Source organism: Neopsephotus bourkii, unplaced genomic scaffold (assembly GCF_033783945.1).
Source record: "Neopsephotus bourkii isolate Nb327-2 ecotype Australia unplaced genomic scaffold, CSIRO-AGI_Nbou_v1 NB_518, whole genome shotgun sequence".
Taxonomy (NCBI): Eukaryota; Metazoa; Chordata; class Aves; order Psittaciformes; family Psittacidae; genus Neopsephotus; species Neopsephotus bourkii.
In genome coordinates, this window is record NW_026901019.1 from 64,447 (window position 1) to 81,190 (window position 16,744).

At 40.9% G+C, this 16,744-nt stretch overlaps 1 protein-coding gene across 3 annotated transcripts in view; it reads right to left on the reverse strand.

The window, feature by feature from the left end:
• Window positions 1-16,744, reverse strand: part of SUSD4 (sushi domain containing 4) — a 71,274-nt gene that overhangs the window by 17,700 nt on the left and 36,830 nt on the right. For 2 of the 3 annotated variants that reach the window (XM_061350446.1, XM_061350445.1), the window contains exons 3-5: window positions 11,734-11,946; window positions 3,809-3,988; window positions 160-348 (exon numbers count right to left, since the gene is read on the reverse strand). In XM_061350446.1, coding sequence (XP_061206430.1) covers window positions 160-348; window positions 3,809-3,988; window positions 11,734-11,946 — 582 coding nt within the window. The remainder of the gene's footprint in view (window positions 1-159; window positions 349-3,808; window positions 3,989-11,733; window positions 11,947-16,744) is intronic. The other variant, XM_061350447.1, reaches the window with a different exon arrangement.

The following is a 16,744-nucleotide window of genomic DNA, read 5'->3' on the forward strand; positions in this document are numbered from 1 at the left end:
GAGCTAATGGTGCAGTGAATCACACAGCGAAAACCAGATAGGCTCTGTGTGGCCAGCGTAGACATTGCATATAGTGCAACCATGGTTATAGCCTTGAATTAAAATCAGAGCATGCTGATTTTGCAAAACTGAAAGATAAACAAACAATAAGACATTTACCTTCCACATCAAGGCACCTAGGTGGGCTATCTGACCAGATAAGGTTATACATGCACTCAAGGAGCTCTGCTCCTTCTAGTTTATATCCAGGAAAGCATTGATAATGCACCACTGTTCCTACGGGGAAGGAGGCCTCAAACTCAGATACGTTAATGTAACTATGAGGAAGAACCAATGGCCTCAGGCAACCTGCAAATTAAGAAGAGGGAGGTATCCTTTATTATAAGGTGCTTATCTCAGTCATCTTCACACATCTTGGTTCTAATTCCTAAATTAAGGAGTGCAGTATTTATCATTTTCTCTACTATGAATGGCATGTCTGCATGAGCTCCCTCAAATACATATACCTCCTTATCCTGATTCAAGCCCTTTTTGTTGTTCAGCCCACACATTTTGCTAGTGTGGGATTCACTCTCAGCAAGTCCAGGACAGGTTTACTGAAAAAGACGGTATTTTGTTTCACAAGCATTCACTGGTTTAGCAGATGGCAATTGCTTTTGGAGGTAGAATCTTTAGTAAATATAGATTGTCATTTATATAAACCATGAGTTGTATTCCTTCTCTTAAAACTGACAGGCACATAAACCATCTTTAATATTAAGACTGCTTCTGTCACAAAGTGCACACAACTGTAGGAGATTCACAGGCAGAATTAATGACTTTGAAATTCCAGTTTGAGACGTTCTAAAGGGACATGACTTCCTCTGAGCAGTCCCATGATAAACACGGAAGGAGGTCTGGGATTAGGTTATCAAAAAGTTAAGGTACCTGTTATCATCAGAAACTGGAAATGTAGTCAGAAGCTACGTTTTGCTTCTGGATTTACTACTGAGGGACTTGTACCATGGATGGTGTTGAGCAGTAACAATTAAATGGTCATCAACCATATTTGGTGCAAGAAAGAGCAGTGAATTTAATAGATGACATGACTTTATAACATGTCATTTCACATTCAGAGTCTGGTTTGAGCTGGTATTTAGATAAGAGTTTGTACTAGAGAAAAGAACAATTCCTCATGGCCTCAGAAATGACCCTCTTGGTAATACTTAATACTGTTGATTTTTTAATTTGCAGTAATGTGGAGGAAAGATGATTAGTAGTCAGGAAATGAAAAATAATATGATAAAGTTATGAGAATAATAGGAGGTGCATTATGGCAGTCCATCAGTGGCTCTCTTGCTGCCGCTAGGAATTTGTGAAGGATGTCCATAGGATGCTGATAATTTTAAGCCTGAGGGGGAAACTAAAATCAGCCTCAGAACTTCTTGTCAGATACTGGCATCTAAAAGAAAAAGTCTTGACACCACTTCAAGTGGTTATTTGTTGCAATGGACTTTTGAGAGAGGGACAAAAGCAAAAGAAAACAACAAAAAGAGCTTGAAAGCATTTTTACAGCACACTGGGCTACCAGAGCAATGGTTTGATAGCTGCTTTTACTAGCTGGTTATCTTCCTGCTCAAATAAAACTTCAAGCATCCTATATGCTACCTACTGCTGGTACCCCTGATCAAGAATGCCCCACACGTAACACACCGGCTCCTGCAAACTGAGCAGCCCACTGAGCAAGGCGATATAAGCAGCCTCCAGTGGGACAAAAAAGAGCACAGACTGCCTGAGCAAGACCAAGCTCACTCTCCTCTGAACTGTATGAGGAGAGATTTTGTACTGCTGGCTCAGAATTTTAATGCTTGTTGGGCTCCTTGTACTTGAATTTGTATGAGAGCCAAATGTTTGTGAAAACCCCTGCGTCTCCAAACATCTCAAGCTGCTTGAAAACTTCATTTTGACTTTTTTTCTTATTGCTAAGTAATCCTCATCATTTCAGATCAGTAATTATCATTATTATCTTGTGGCAAAAATATTTTAAGGTTGGATTCTTATACACTCCACAATCCTTTCCCACTGCTCCGGCAGGAAAAAAAGGTCTCTGAGTGTCATGAGACTCCCCTGCCTGTTGCAATCAAAGGGCCATGGAAATGGAATTGACAGCCTACCTAGTGCATGTAGGCAAGTGGCTTTGATATTATTAGTGCTTGACATAGCAAAAGGAAAATTCTGGAGGCAATTTTGGAGCAGGTTTGTAGAATTTGGCAAAATATGGCAGGTGCTGTAATCCTAAATGCCTGTTCTCTACCCGTCTGGTAGTTACAGCACTTGGGGTTTGTGCAATTGATTTCTTAACTTTTATTAACACTGCTTTATTTTAAAATCAGTTAATATCAAATATTGAGCAGCAGCAATTGATCATGTTGCATAGAATAAATACAGCAACAGAAGAAAGCAAAAAGCCAAAGGGGTACTTCAGGTTCTTTTGCTTACCCAGTTAATACTGGCTGACACAAAATTTCCTCTGCATATTAATCTTTATTATTAATATTAATTAATATTAATTCCTCTCCCCTAACTCCAAGAGTCGTAATTTATCTTCATTCAGTGTGAGGTGCACCCACTTTCAAAAATGGCCTGTATATTTCATACTGCTAAGAAGATACCCCAAAACTTGTGTCCACTTTATTATAGGTTTGTGAAAACTTCCCTTTTCTTGTCAGACCTATTCAATTATGTGTGCATCTGAAGCACTGAGCTCGCCCTGTAATGTATGTAAATGTCTACATGTCTGTGCACTGTGGTCTCAGACAAGACCTTGGGGGACAGTTTGATGTGCCCCAGACCGAGGGTCCTAACTGTGGAGACCCATACAATCTAACCTCCTGTAACTTCTGACTCTGGTGCCCATCAGTCTCATAACTTTACAGCTGAAATGCCAAGCTCTGACTTTCATCTCTCACCGTGCCACCATCACTCCTGAGAAGTGTCACAGCTCTCCTGCCTGCCTGCCCTGCTCTGCAAGCTAATGGGACGGTGTAATTAAGTGCCCACAGAAACTGTCACCTTTAGGAGATGATGGATGGGTTTGAGGACAGTTAATACTAACCCAGTATTCTCCTTAGCACAGACAAAATCTCTCAGTGCTGTTAAACCCGAGTCAATGGTACTAAGGCATGCGTATTAGAAATGTAGAGGTAGTGGCAGCCCAAAGATATTGAATTTCCAATCACTAAGTCTGGCTTACCCCCATCCATTTCTCGCATTCTAAGTGAAGCTGTGATCCCAAGCTACCAATGCTACTAGTTCCACAGCTAATGGCTTTTCTGGCCAAAATCATTCTTATGCACATCCTGAGTTTTCAGTCAATACCTACGGGTTTAATGGACTGTGAACCTCATCATCAGCTCTGCTGAAAACTGATAGAAGAACAGGTTCCAGCTTTTCCCCTCTCCCCTGCCTGCTGCACAAGGTGAAGGAAGGTAAAACGCAGTTAGAAGCTTAACTCTTCCCAGAAATGGGGCTAAAATGTCAATTGCCCATCAAATCATTTCTGACTGATTTGGCTCTGATTTTTCTTTAGATTGCAAAGTATCTGTGTCAGATATTGGACTAGCAAACAAAAAGCAATATTTAAAGTAGCATTTTAAGTATGGGTGTGTTCAGAAAGTGACATCTTCTTTCCTGCAGTGAGCAGTGGGGAAGTACATATCAGCAGCACTATTCAAATACTGTATCAGATCACTGACATCCTTACAACTATAGGAAATAACACTGGCAAACTATCATGAGCTATAAAAGAGGATGTGCTGGTGTACTAAACCTTGACAAATGGGCAGATTATCCCATGTTCCATCGTCTTGACATATTGAAACCATGTTGTCTAAGTCAGGGTAACGGATCTGGAATCCTTCATGACAGCTGATTATTAATTTATCGCCAGTCCTGTATGTCTTGTTATGAACCTCTGCATCTTCAACGTGTGGAACAAGGCAATCTGTGACTTCATGAAAGAAACAAAAATAGTAACTTCATTAAAAAAAACATGGGCAGCTAGTCAATAATCAAGCTCTTAAGCAAAAGTTATCAGATCATGTAAGTGCTCTGCTTAAACTGTTTGAAAAATACACCCATTTCAGTAATGATGTCCTTTCCTTAATTAAGCACCGGTTACAAAGTCTATAGCACTGTAGAAGATGACGAGCTCATTCCCCCAGGCTTTTTTTAAACAAACAACATTAAAAGCATTTAGGAGGACTGTTTTTAACTTGGTCCTTCCATTCTCCACAGAAGCCATAGTCACCATTGCAGCACATACTCTGACTACCCCAAAGACCCACGAGAAAGCAGACTCCTTGACAGCACTAAGGACAGGACGCAAGAAAAGATAGAATACAGATATGGCATGAGAAACACAGAAAAAACTGCAGCTGCAGCAGAGAGACAGGTGAAAATTAGGTACATTTGCAAGGGTTTATCCAGCTCCATTCCACAGAGTTCATTATGGGAATGTCTTCACTTTAATCTCATCGATTCTGCTTTAAATCAGATCATTTTATGTTCCTGAATTCATGTGCTTATAGGAGTGGGTTTTAAGGCCCTGAGCAGCATCTCAAGTGCTTGTAGAAGACTCTCAGCAAGGAAAATGACTGCAAACCTCTAGTTATATACAGGCATGGCTCAATTACCTCTCTGTGATGTATGTATCAGAAAGTCTCATACCTCACTGCATATACCAGTGCCAAAGACACTAAAATATAAAACCCAGAAGACTGAAAATTGAAAGATGCTCTGGAAAGTGGAAGGAAAGGGTGAGGCAGGGTAAAAATTCCTCTGCTAATACTGAGTAATTAAGAGACAAGCCAAGAGGATGTGAAGGAATAGTTCAGGTGACTCAAAGTTCATCCTCCTCGTAAATGCAAAGTGAGATTAAACAGAACAGAGGAAAAGATTAAGTATTGGGAAAATATAATCAAAATCATCTGTCTGCCAGCAGCCAATCCATGACAGAGGTGGTGATAAAAGTTTCCAGGCATCAAACCCATCAAGTATTTCAAACAAAAGCAAGACAGTAGACATATTTTAAGCCTGTTTTATGCCGGGTTTTTTTTCCAGCACTTTTACCACAAGATACAATTATCTTCAGTACTTATTCAAAAAGAAGAAGTTTCAGAAGTCCCTTGAGATTTGCATTAAGGAGAAAGTTTCTGCCATTTTCATGGGTAATTGTCACTGAATAGGAAAAGGCAACTCTAAATTTGTATTTAGCACTTAATTGTGAACAAGCACAAAGTAAAGCAATAGCAAGAGCTTACTTGTTTGCTTAGAATCACAACTAGAAGCAAGATAAACTGCCGTTTAGCACAGCACACACAAACCAGCAAATGTATTTCATGATGCATGTATTTATGTATTTCGGCAAAGTAGGAGATCTATTATTCTGAGACTCCATCACTAGAGTTTACTAATAAGAAGTGGAAGAGTGCTGCTTCCCCAGTTAAACATATTTTGCCCTTGTATCTTCCCATTATAGGGCTGTTTTCTATAATACATTGCACTTAGCTAACTTGTAGCATGCGGCCTGGACATATGATTACTTAAAAATTCTCCCATTTCTCTTGTTTCGTGGCTGCTGTTACAGGTACATCTTGCTGCCTCGAGCAGGAAAGGCTGCCAGTCTTTCAGGCTATCTGAGAAACTGCAGCAAGGTGTCTGATTAGGATTTATTCATTTATAAATGCTCAAGCCTAAAAGGTTATAAAATGCACTGTGATGAGGGTGCAGACACCACCTTCAATGACTGAACAGTTTTCTCTCTCTCTGTGGCAAGTTAATCAGCAGAGACAGCAGAGGATGCCCCATATGAAATGCCTGGTGCTAAGCTATGACTACTGTCACAGAGAAACTGCCCTGGGCACTCCCAAAGGTGGGATGAGATAGATGGGGATCCTGCTCTGCAGCCACCCAGGATGAGATCAGAGATGGATGCCAGAAGATAATATCAATGAACAGCTCACTTTCTTGGCATAACAGCTTTCTGTTGCTATACAAATAAGAGGTGTATATATATGCAGTGTGCTAAAACCTGAGATTTCATTTTCAAAGTGGGGGAAATTGATTCTGTAACAATGATCTATTACAGCGACTTCATCCACATTATTCCAAGTAACAGCTGTATATCAAATCATTTTAATCAGCCAGATGCTGGCAGAGAGCAGCGGTGAGTTTCTCACTGTACCATTCTTTGCCTGTAACGTCCTGGCTGTCTTTGATAACAGGCCTATTACAAGCCATCACTAAACACGAGAACAATGGACCACAGTATTACAGCCCTTTTTCCTGACACCTTGAGAGCAAATGCCTTCTCACTGGCTGAATCTGTATTGTTTAGCACTTGTCAGGGATAAATTGGAGTAGCCATCTCTCCACAAACAGCTGGATTAACTGGCACAAATTCTGCTTGGAAAAGCTGAGACTAAGTGATTGAATTTCAGAATGTCCTGTCCTAGAAAATAAACTGTTTTATTCTAAGTACTTCTTAGCAAATCCATGGAAGCTGCTAAATCATTTAAGGGAATACAAGGTCTTTAACAGCAGTGAACAGCAACAGCTACGACTTACACTCCTTTCCGGCAGTTTTATATGACCTGCTTTATATCTACTCTGTGAATATTAGAACAGTTCAGCCAAAAGAGTGCCACAGTTAGGAACACATGCCTGATCTTGAAGAGGCACAAAGACATGGGGTGCAGGCCTAACAGTCTGCCAGGTGCAAGGGCTCATCACCTTGATCTTTCATGAATCATAGATTCATAAAGTGGTTTGAGTCGGAAAGGACCTTAAGCTCATCTAGCTCCAACCCCTCTGCCATGGGCAGGGACACCTCACACTAGACCACGTCACCCAAGGCTCTGTCCAACATGGCCTTGAACACTGCCAGGGATGGGGCATTCACCACTTCTCTGGGCAACCTGTGCCAGTGCCTTCTTTATATCTAATCTGAACTTCCCCTGTTTTAAGTTTAAACCCATCACCCCTTTTCCTATCACTACAGTCCCTAATGGAGAGTCCCTCCCCAGCATCCTTGTAGGCTTCTTTCAGATACTGGAAGGCTGCTCTGAGGTCTCCATGCAGCCTTCTCATTGCTGAACTTTCTCAGCCTGTCTTCATACGGGAGGTGCTCCAGATCTCTTATCATCCTTGTAGTCCTCTTCTTGACTTGCTCCAACAGCTCCATGTCCTTTTTATGAAGATGCAGCTTTGTACATTAGTTCTTGGATTTAGCAAACCAAGTGTGTCCCCCATCATCAGAATGTTGGTCCAAAGAGTAAAACTGGTTAAACACTATAGTTATAGTGCTTTAGTTTATGTGCACATCATCTCTCAGAGCTGTTTCTTCCAGCTCATGGAGAAGGAGAACCACCCTCCCTCCTCCCAAGAGCACCTTGCCCATAGAGGTAACTCACAAGGAAGGCATGACCTGGATACTACGAAGATAGCCACACTATCCTCATGGCTGCAGCTGGCTTGACATGGCTTGTGTCTATTGCAGGTGAACTCCAGAAATTGTCCCTGGTCCAAGTTAATCCAGAAGTTCCCTGCAGGAATTGCTTTGGGAGTACTACTTGATGTTGGCCAAAACCATGTTGGGACCTTTCTAACACAAGAGGAGTGTACAGTTGAAGAACAATGTCCTGGCCCCTGCTCTGCACTGTTTTGCTTACTAGTCTGTTTGCAAACTCAAATGCAGAGGTGCAGTGCTCTTGTGTGTCTCACTGCAGAGTGGTCTCTGAATTAGCCTTGACTACACCTAACCACAGCACTGACAGGCTGGAATGGAGAGGAGAGGATGAGAGAACATCATGAAGAATGGGTTGAACACAGGGACAGCTCATCAGGACCCTGTGCTCTTAAAAGTACGTATTTAGGATTGTTATTGTGTCTTGCTTTTTACTAGTGTTAAATCCATAGTACTGTGTTAGCAGGGTACCTCCATGGATGGCAAACAGTACTTCAGTGCATATCGAATAATACTTTATTGTCTTTGCTTGTATTACAAGAGTGCACAGAGATCTGTGGCCATTGTGCTAAGCACAGGCTACAAACATTACGCAGTGCTTGTAACCAGGCTTAAGAAGCAGAAAACACTGAGCAAGACAGATAAGAGATGGAGAAATAAAGGTATTTCAGTCACCTCACAGATCGAGGGATAAAGGCAAAGAGAAATGAGTGCTAAATGTCATATGGGAAACCTGTAGTCACTACTCCATTACTCTCACTGCAGGTTTATCATCCATGTCAGTGGGAGAATGAGGCACTAAGGACATCTTGAGGGTGTCTGCTTGCAGAAGCACTGGGAGAGAAGGGCTCTTCACTTGGTTGCCATCTCCCTGTAGACTGTAAATTTAGATTCGATCTCATAGGAAAGAGGTAGCATTTGTTCCAAGTAGGGCAACAGTCTCAGCAGCCACATTATCACAGTGGGAGAAGATTAGATTAAAGTGTGAACAACATGACATATTGCTCTTAAACAGTAAACACAAAATTCCTACCTCAGAGCTTTGGTGTTTATGTGCATAACTGTATTAGAATTGATGGAAGGTACCGTCACAACATGCTGTAGATCAACATGAGAACATAACTCAAGCACACCAATTTTTGACAGGGCACTTATTGGGCACCTACTCATGCAACTTCATTCTCGTACTGACACTTAAAATCTCCTGTCTCTTAACAAGAAATGACAGGCCTATAAAATCAAACTGATTGGATGGAGAGCTCCAGGCAAATGTATTAGTTTTAAAATCAATTACATTCTGAAACAGGTTGCTTTGGTAAATAGCGTTCATTTGTGATTAGAGATTGTTCTAGTAAACGCATAGCAACAATTAAATGTACATAACATAGAGACATAAAACTATAGGTAACCATACTTAGTTGGATCCAAATTCCTGAGATGAACTTACAATCACCTCCAAAGTGTTGAGTATTTTTAGTGTTCAAGCTCAGCTGGCAGTATCTGACATTCACATACACTGGGATGAGAGGCGTGTAGAGCATACCACAGCACATATGGCAGTCAGCCCCTGCCTTAAATGAGTAAATGCAATTTAAAGTTTATGTTGCCTTGTGATAGCTAATGATGGATGGTGAAACATTAACTTCTTCTCCAGTAGTTGCTCCAGATTTCAACTTTCTTTTTATACATCATCACAGAATTTCTGCAATGAGGACTTTAATATATGGCATTATCAGCTGAGAATTATAAACCCTTTTATAATTCTTCCTTAACAGTTCTCCAGATGTATCGTGTTCCTACACTTTCCCCCTCCCTGTCATGTCTGATTCTGCTCCAGTATATAAAAGGATCACTCTAAAAAGCACTTAAGCAAATGCTTAGGTCTCATGGGTTGCTACTGCTCCTTTGCTTAGTATTTCTTCTGAATCCGTGGCTGTTTTGTGCATTGGAAAGAAGAATAAATTCTGTCATCTATTGCTGAACTCTAGGATTGTTTTAGTATTACCTGAGGCATTATTATACCGCTAATCAGGAAAGTGCTTAAACACTTGCTTCACTAAACCCCAAATCAGGATCCTACTTTTCAGCCCACATAATAAAAATCATCTTTTGAGCATAGAACTTTAACAAGACTAATCACATAATTACAGTTATGCTCAAGCTTAAGTGCTTTGCTTGATCAGAGCATTGGCTACCAATCCTTTTTAAGTGTTCTGTGCTCTAAAGTAATGATTATCTCTTAAGCAACTGTTGCCACATCATCCGTCACATTCTCATCTTCCTACTTTCTTTCTGTCTTGAAAACACCTGGATTCGGTATTGATCACACTGACATCAGTGGCAGTTTTGCTGTTGATATCATTGTGATCAGAAATTTCATCCACAGATGTCCACTGGACTAGGGGTTCGGGGGGCACTGGGAAGAGGTATGAATGCTCAATCAAACATGTTAATGCTTATTTTAACACCTGCAGTGAATGATACAGGTACTATTTCCAAGCTGCACATCAAAATTCTAGAAGCAACTTGTAGTGGTTAAGAAAACAAATATTCCAAGCATTATAGCTTTTTTTTTGGTAGTTCAGATGCCCAGTTTAGACATATGCTGCTGTCACTCTACGTGTATTTTTTCTCTTATCACCATGGGATGAGAGACAAGGGCATTTATGAAAGGTGCTGTAACAGGAGAGGGCGTGATTTTCACACATACATTATTTTGAAAGGCATCAGGTTATTTCTGTGAAGCTGACCTACGCCACCACCGTGACCAGGCATTACTGGCAGCATTGCCTTTATGTTCTACGCATCAGCTGTCGTCTCGGTGTGTACCAAGACTTGAAAAGCCAACAGGGCAGCGACCTGAAGGACCATGGGCTACTTACCAGCTGCCTCTGGCTGCTCTCTCCAATACACACCACCTTCACACAGATCACTGTTTAGGGTTGCTCCCTTCATGAGCACCTCCTGAGCGTGGTTCATCTCCCATTGTGGCACAGCCCTTCATGCACCCCTGCCCTCGCACAGGAATCTCATACCCACCCCCTGCTCAGCATAAACAAGTCCCTGCAGTGTTGATACACAGTGAGTGATGCATGATCCAGGCAGTAAGTGTGCTTATGAGCCTCATAAGTCTTTGACTGCTTTTGAATGAACTCCTTATATTTATCCTTACATTATATCTGATTCTAAATGACAGAAGGCATCCTGAAATAGAATTCATCCTGCTCCACCTTGAAGACAAGGAAGCAATAGTAATGACTTCAGTGGAGAAGTCCCAACACTAAAACATCCACACTTGATTTAACTAACACTTTTCATGCCTGTTGATTTAACAGCTCTGTTGACTGAAATTGATCAACAGAAAGAACAATTTATATCTTTAATATACTTAGTAAAGTAAATCATTTGTGCTGCTTGGATGTATTTTAGCCAAAATTTACACTTATGATGTTCTAATTAATCCTGCATCTGTATCTCAAGGCAATGTTGGACAGAACCTTGGGTGGCATGGTTTAGTGGGAGGTGTCCCTGCCCATGGCAGGGGGGTTGGAACTGGATGATCTTAAGGTCCTTTCCAACCCTAACTATTCTATGACTCTATGATTCTATTCCATAACTCCCAGAAGCAGGAAGCAATTTAACATCCTAATTATTTAAAACCGTATACAGTTACAACACCACAATACAATAAAAATAAAATGGTTTATGCTATAATCATCTGAACTATCTCAAAGTAAACTTGTACTGTCCATGGGTATTGATTTTCCTACTTGTATCATACACACATCATAAAATATAATTGTTGAAACCTCCTGATTAGCAGGAACAGCAGCATTGCAAATCCATTACATTTTCCTAGTAAAATATTGCAGAAAGGAGTATTAAGTGTGCAACTTTAATAAATGGTTACAAATGGTTTACTTATACTGGAGTATATCTTCTCTCTGCATCAATTTATAACTACTTAAAGGGAGAAATATGTTTTTCTCTTCAGATTTCTTTACGTCTCTTTCAAGACACGCATGCATACACATACACAACCTTTCACAGTGATGATTTAACTGACAGATGGGGATTATGGATAGGATGGACGGGAAACTGTAGTATATATCAACTAAGACACAGTGAGATGGACTCCTGCCTTCTGTGTTTTGTGCTGAGTCACACAGACATGGTACATGGACAAGTGAGAACTAACACTGATGAAGTGCTTTAAGAAACTGACTTACCTTCTTGTAGGCACACAGGTTTATCACTTGGTTTCCAGCTCAGGGAGCCGTTAAAGTGTCTCACACAAAGTTTTTTTGAAGTACCATTAAGCCTGTATCCTTCTTGGCAATGAAACCGGACTACCACGCTTTCAAAGAATACACCTGCACTGGGTGTCTTGTATCCATGTTCAGGAGCTCCAGGGTCAGCACAAGCATGCAGGTCATCAAACCCTATGCAGAAAAAGACACAATCAAACTGTGTTCATTTACTCCTCATGTAGCCATATTCACACTCTTTCTAGCCGTTTCCCTCTGACATTTAAACTTTGTAGGGGTCTCATATCATCCATTGATGGCCACTACCAACACTACTGTGGTACTGAGTACTCCAGACTCTGCAGAGGACCAACCTGTACAGCAGAAACACTCAGGTAACAGAAATAGCCCTGTCTTGCCATGCAGCTACTGACAAAGCAAAGTCAACCAGACTTCTCTGTAGCTGACCTGGATAAAAATGAAGCACTTGACCCAAGCTACCAGTGGGGATGGCATAGAAATGTATCTGTAATTACTCTTGGGGACTATGGGATTTTGGAGCCGTGGTCAGTCACTGGAAAGAATAATAATGTGTCAGGAACAGAGAGGAAAAGGAAATAAAGAAAAGGGCATGAAACCTAACTGCCACCCAAAGACATAGTAACTAAAACAGAGCTGCTAGATACAGGGAGATTTTGAGCTGGGAGGGAGCTCTACCATAGGGAAAAGGGACACTCTGATGTTGGATACGATCCCCCTATCATGTTGGTTCGGTGGCCCTACCAAATCTTCAAACATTGGTATGGGAGCCCTGTATTACTGCACTGATGCCAGAAGGGAGTTTGTAAAGACCTTCACTTCCACAAAATTAACTGTAAAATAACAAACAAAACCCCAACAGTTGCAATCATAAAACGTGATTGTTTATCACTTTATCATACTCATTTCAATGTCATTTGCATAAACTGAAGCTTTCTTTTTTACTGCAAAGCAACAAGGGTTTAGTGCAGCACTGAACAAGTACTGCATGCTGAAAGAGCAAATAGCTTTGCAACAGGAGCAGCAGGGGGGCAATTAATGCCAGTGGGAGGGTTGCCTGGAAGATTTGAAAATCATCACACTGTAACCTAAGAGTAGCATCAGAGAGCCTCAGCTACTTACTTACTGCATGATAGGGATGAAATGCTTCCATGGTACAGAGAGAAGGAGATTATTACAGTAGAAGGCTTTTCAATACGAATCTGTTTCCTGAGGGTAAATCATTCCCTCCACTGAAGGGCTCAGTGTGATGCTGTGGTAGCCAGATAGAGAGCCCAATGGTGACCTGATGGCCCTAAATACCTATGTGCCATGTGCACTGGAGACAACCATCACCTACACCCAGCCTCTGCCCCTCTCCAGCGCTGCAATAACCAGGGTTATTCACTGAAAGAGGTTTCACTTGTGTCCCTTCTCTTTGCTGAAACAGCAGAGAATCTGCTCTTACGCAGTTTTACTCCTCCATCCAGTGAAGTTTATCATGAGAACTAAAGTTTATCACAAACTTGGCTACTGTCAGTGCCGTACCAAGACAAACAAATCTCTCCGCTTCATGCCTGAGCATCTGCTGCATGGCTCAAGACTTTCAGTGCAAACTGCCAAAGACTCTATCATTTACTCACATGACACATGAACAAGGAGAAATACAGTCATTATGTTCATGGAATGACACACTGTAGGAGATACTTAATAATAGAGAATGGCTGTCCATTTTTACTGGAGATTAAAAAGAAGTTCCCTGTGCTTCAGGCAGCAAACCCACATCCTTCAATAAAGTCAGTGAGGATCTTAATTGCTTTTCATTAAACAAGGGATAACATGACATTTAGCTCAATTTACTTTGGTAATCTCAGAATTTGCAGTCAGGCAAGGACTATAATAACCCACCTTGAAATCAGTGTCCTTTCTTACTAGATGCATCAGGAAAAAATACGCAACTGCCTACTACTGTGCCTTTGGAAAAACAAAAAGAAAGCTGCTGAGGTTGCACACAATGTGCTTGGTAAAACAATAAGCCAAGCCCATTTCTCCGTTTTCACTAAGTCAAAGTTACTGATTTTGGGACCCAGCATAGAAGGCAAGGATGTTTTTTTTCCCCTGGTGCAGCCCAATTCTGTGACCTTACTGCCACTTTTCTGGTGACCTTTCACAAGCAAAGATTTCCTTTCCTCCTAGGGATCATTTTGCAGTAAGTTGGTCTCTTAGGTTCTTTTTCTCTAGTGTAGTTCCTGAGCACACAAATCTATCTCCAAGGGGAATTTCCAAGAAGGAACTGGAACACAAATGGAAAAACTGAATTATGTACCCTCGAGTTTCTACAAAGCCAGTAGCCAGCTCTTACTCAGGTACTGAGTAAGAGATAACACATGGAATCAGCACAGGATCATTGCTTCCATGCAACATTTCTGTTGGTTGTTCCTGAAGCAAGGAAGAAGGAAAAAGCCTCAGGGAATGGCCAGTTAGGCAGATTACATATGTAATACAATAACTTTACATGTTAAGACCATAAAGGCAAAGAAAACAAAACCCCAACCCCATCTTCCCTCCATGGATATCAACAATAGACCCAGATCTTAGTCCTGCTAAAATCAGTGGAAGTCACTTGTATGGCAAGCTTCTATTTTGAAGATATATATGATCCAGGCACAAAGCAGTGAAGCCAGTGCTGTGCCACCTCTCCCTGTGCTTTGGCTAAGGAGGCAAGGACACATGTGAAGGAGGTATAGTGAGGCTGGCTGCTGTGCTGAGGATCTCCCAACGGACAGAGATGATTTTCACTGTGGTTTCTCCTCTCTTGCACAGGGGTGTGCTGAGCATTTCAACAGCTTATTTAGCTAGGAACAAATTCCATCAGTCTTTTCTAATCTAAGTATAAAATTCCTGATACAACATTCAAGAACAACAATGCTGAAACATCCCTGAGAATTGCCATCTTCCACTTCTCCCTAATGATATCAGACTTGGACCCCTTATATAATAATCTTTTTCACATAATCTCATCTAGTCAAGATGCACCTTATCAAAAATGAGTAAATACATGTCTTCAATGAAATACAGCTTGGTAAATTCTTTGGTGAATTCCCCAAACTTTGTAAGTCTGGGGTTTTTCCCATGATCTTTAGTTTCTTTCCTTTCTCAAAGTTACGCATTGAAAAGCAGCTACTCAAAGCTGAGATGCCCTATTTCTCTAATAGCAGGAGTAATTTCACATTACAGATGGGACAGCTTTGGTCCCTTCGGAACCTGGTGAAACCAGCCAGAACAGTTTTCAGACACAGCCACAAGGTAAGTCTTTGGAAAGAATCATAAAACCTACATAAATGGGAAAGCCAATCTTCTAGTTATAATAGAAAGGTGTTATCCTGCAGAAAGAGTCTATCAAATAAGATAAAAGATAACTACAATGGATTCTCTTTCTTTATAAACCTTTCAATGAGTCTTTGGGGGAAAGAATGAAATTTCACTTTGACTGTTCTTCTCATGGTTACAAAGAGAGGGGGGAATCATGAGCACCAGCTAGTGCAGACTGTACAGCACACGCGTCAAATAAAGAAGTGCATTTTCATGTTAGCTATATAGTAAAAATTTTGTGAGGTCAGCAGCCATCACCATAACCAACACTGCATCACTAGCAACAACTTTATGGGATGTTATTGTATGGCTTTAATTCCCTAAAGACTGCACAATCACTGCTGGAGCTGACAGTTTCCGTTTTCAAAAGAGCTTAGTATTTAGTATAAATTGCAGGCTTTGTATGATGGCACCTTTAAGGGATGTTGTATAAAATATAGTGAACAGTAATACCTTCTGATAAGGCTAATGAGTACATAGGTCGTCATGACCAGTAAAACATGCAGTTGATACAGAAGATATTTTGGCTGTGGTATTTACATATTTCTACTGTTTCAACAACAGGAGGTCATCAGAAAGCAGCAATGCTCTTAACCTGGATAAAACACAAGCTGATTATATGGGTCCCTATTTTACCTAAATTACTTGGAATGGTCATTCAGATAAAAATGACGTCAAATTAATCAAAAGACTGAAAAATAAGCAATGCCCTCTGTGGGGTGTAAAATGAACCATGGAATTCATTTGAATGGACTGTATTTCTAGAACTCTGCGTTCTATGTTTTCAAACATAGAACGATTCATTTCAATCCTGAAGAAAAGCTTTAAATATTGGAAGCCTTGGGAAAATTACATATTTGTGATGACAAGAAATTATGATAGCTGTAACTGAACTCTGGACATGCCTGAAAAAAAGCAGAACCCCTCAGCTCTTCCTGTCATTCTCTATTTATCCTCACCTTTTTCTCAGTCTCCTCTCTTGTTTTCCTTGTTTCCTTCTTCTCTCACCTCCATATCTTACAGCTCCTTGTGAATTCATGGTGCTGGTGAGGTGATTTCTAATCTAGGTTTGATGGACTTCTTTGCCTCTAAAAATGCTATATAGCATTTCACTGACACACTGCTGATGCATGTCAGCTCAGAAATGGCTGCATTCATTCTTGAACAGAGACATCACTCTCATTACAGTTTGTTACATACACACAAGTAAAGGAAAAGTGACACATAATGTGTAATAATATTAAGGATATAGAGTATTTTCAGTATTTGTCTTCAGTAGGATGGAGAATGAGCTTCCTGTACATCAGCACCTGCATTTTGGGTTCATAAAATCAGCAAGTCCTTTCTATCTCAGCCGGGGGTAGGGAAGGCAGAGGTTTTGCAGCCTGTGGGAGGACCAGACTGCTTGCATACACATTTTAGGAGCCTGTAAACACTGCAGAAGCAGGTCATCTTAGGCCAGCTCTCAGTAAAAAGCTGTATTAGGACTAAAGCAGAAGGACCACAAGTGCAAACATGCCAAGGGGCTTGCTTGTCTTGTATAAAGGAAAAGTCATTTTCATCCCTTAAAGAGTTTCTGTCCTGTTTCTGTGAAAGCCATGCA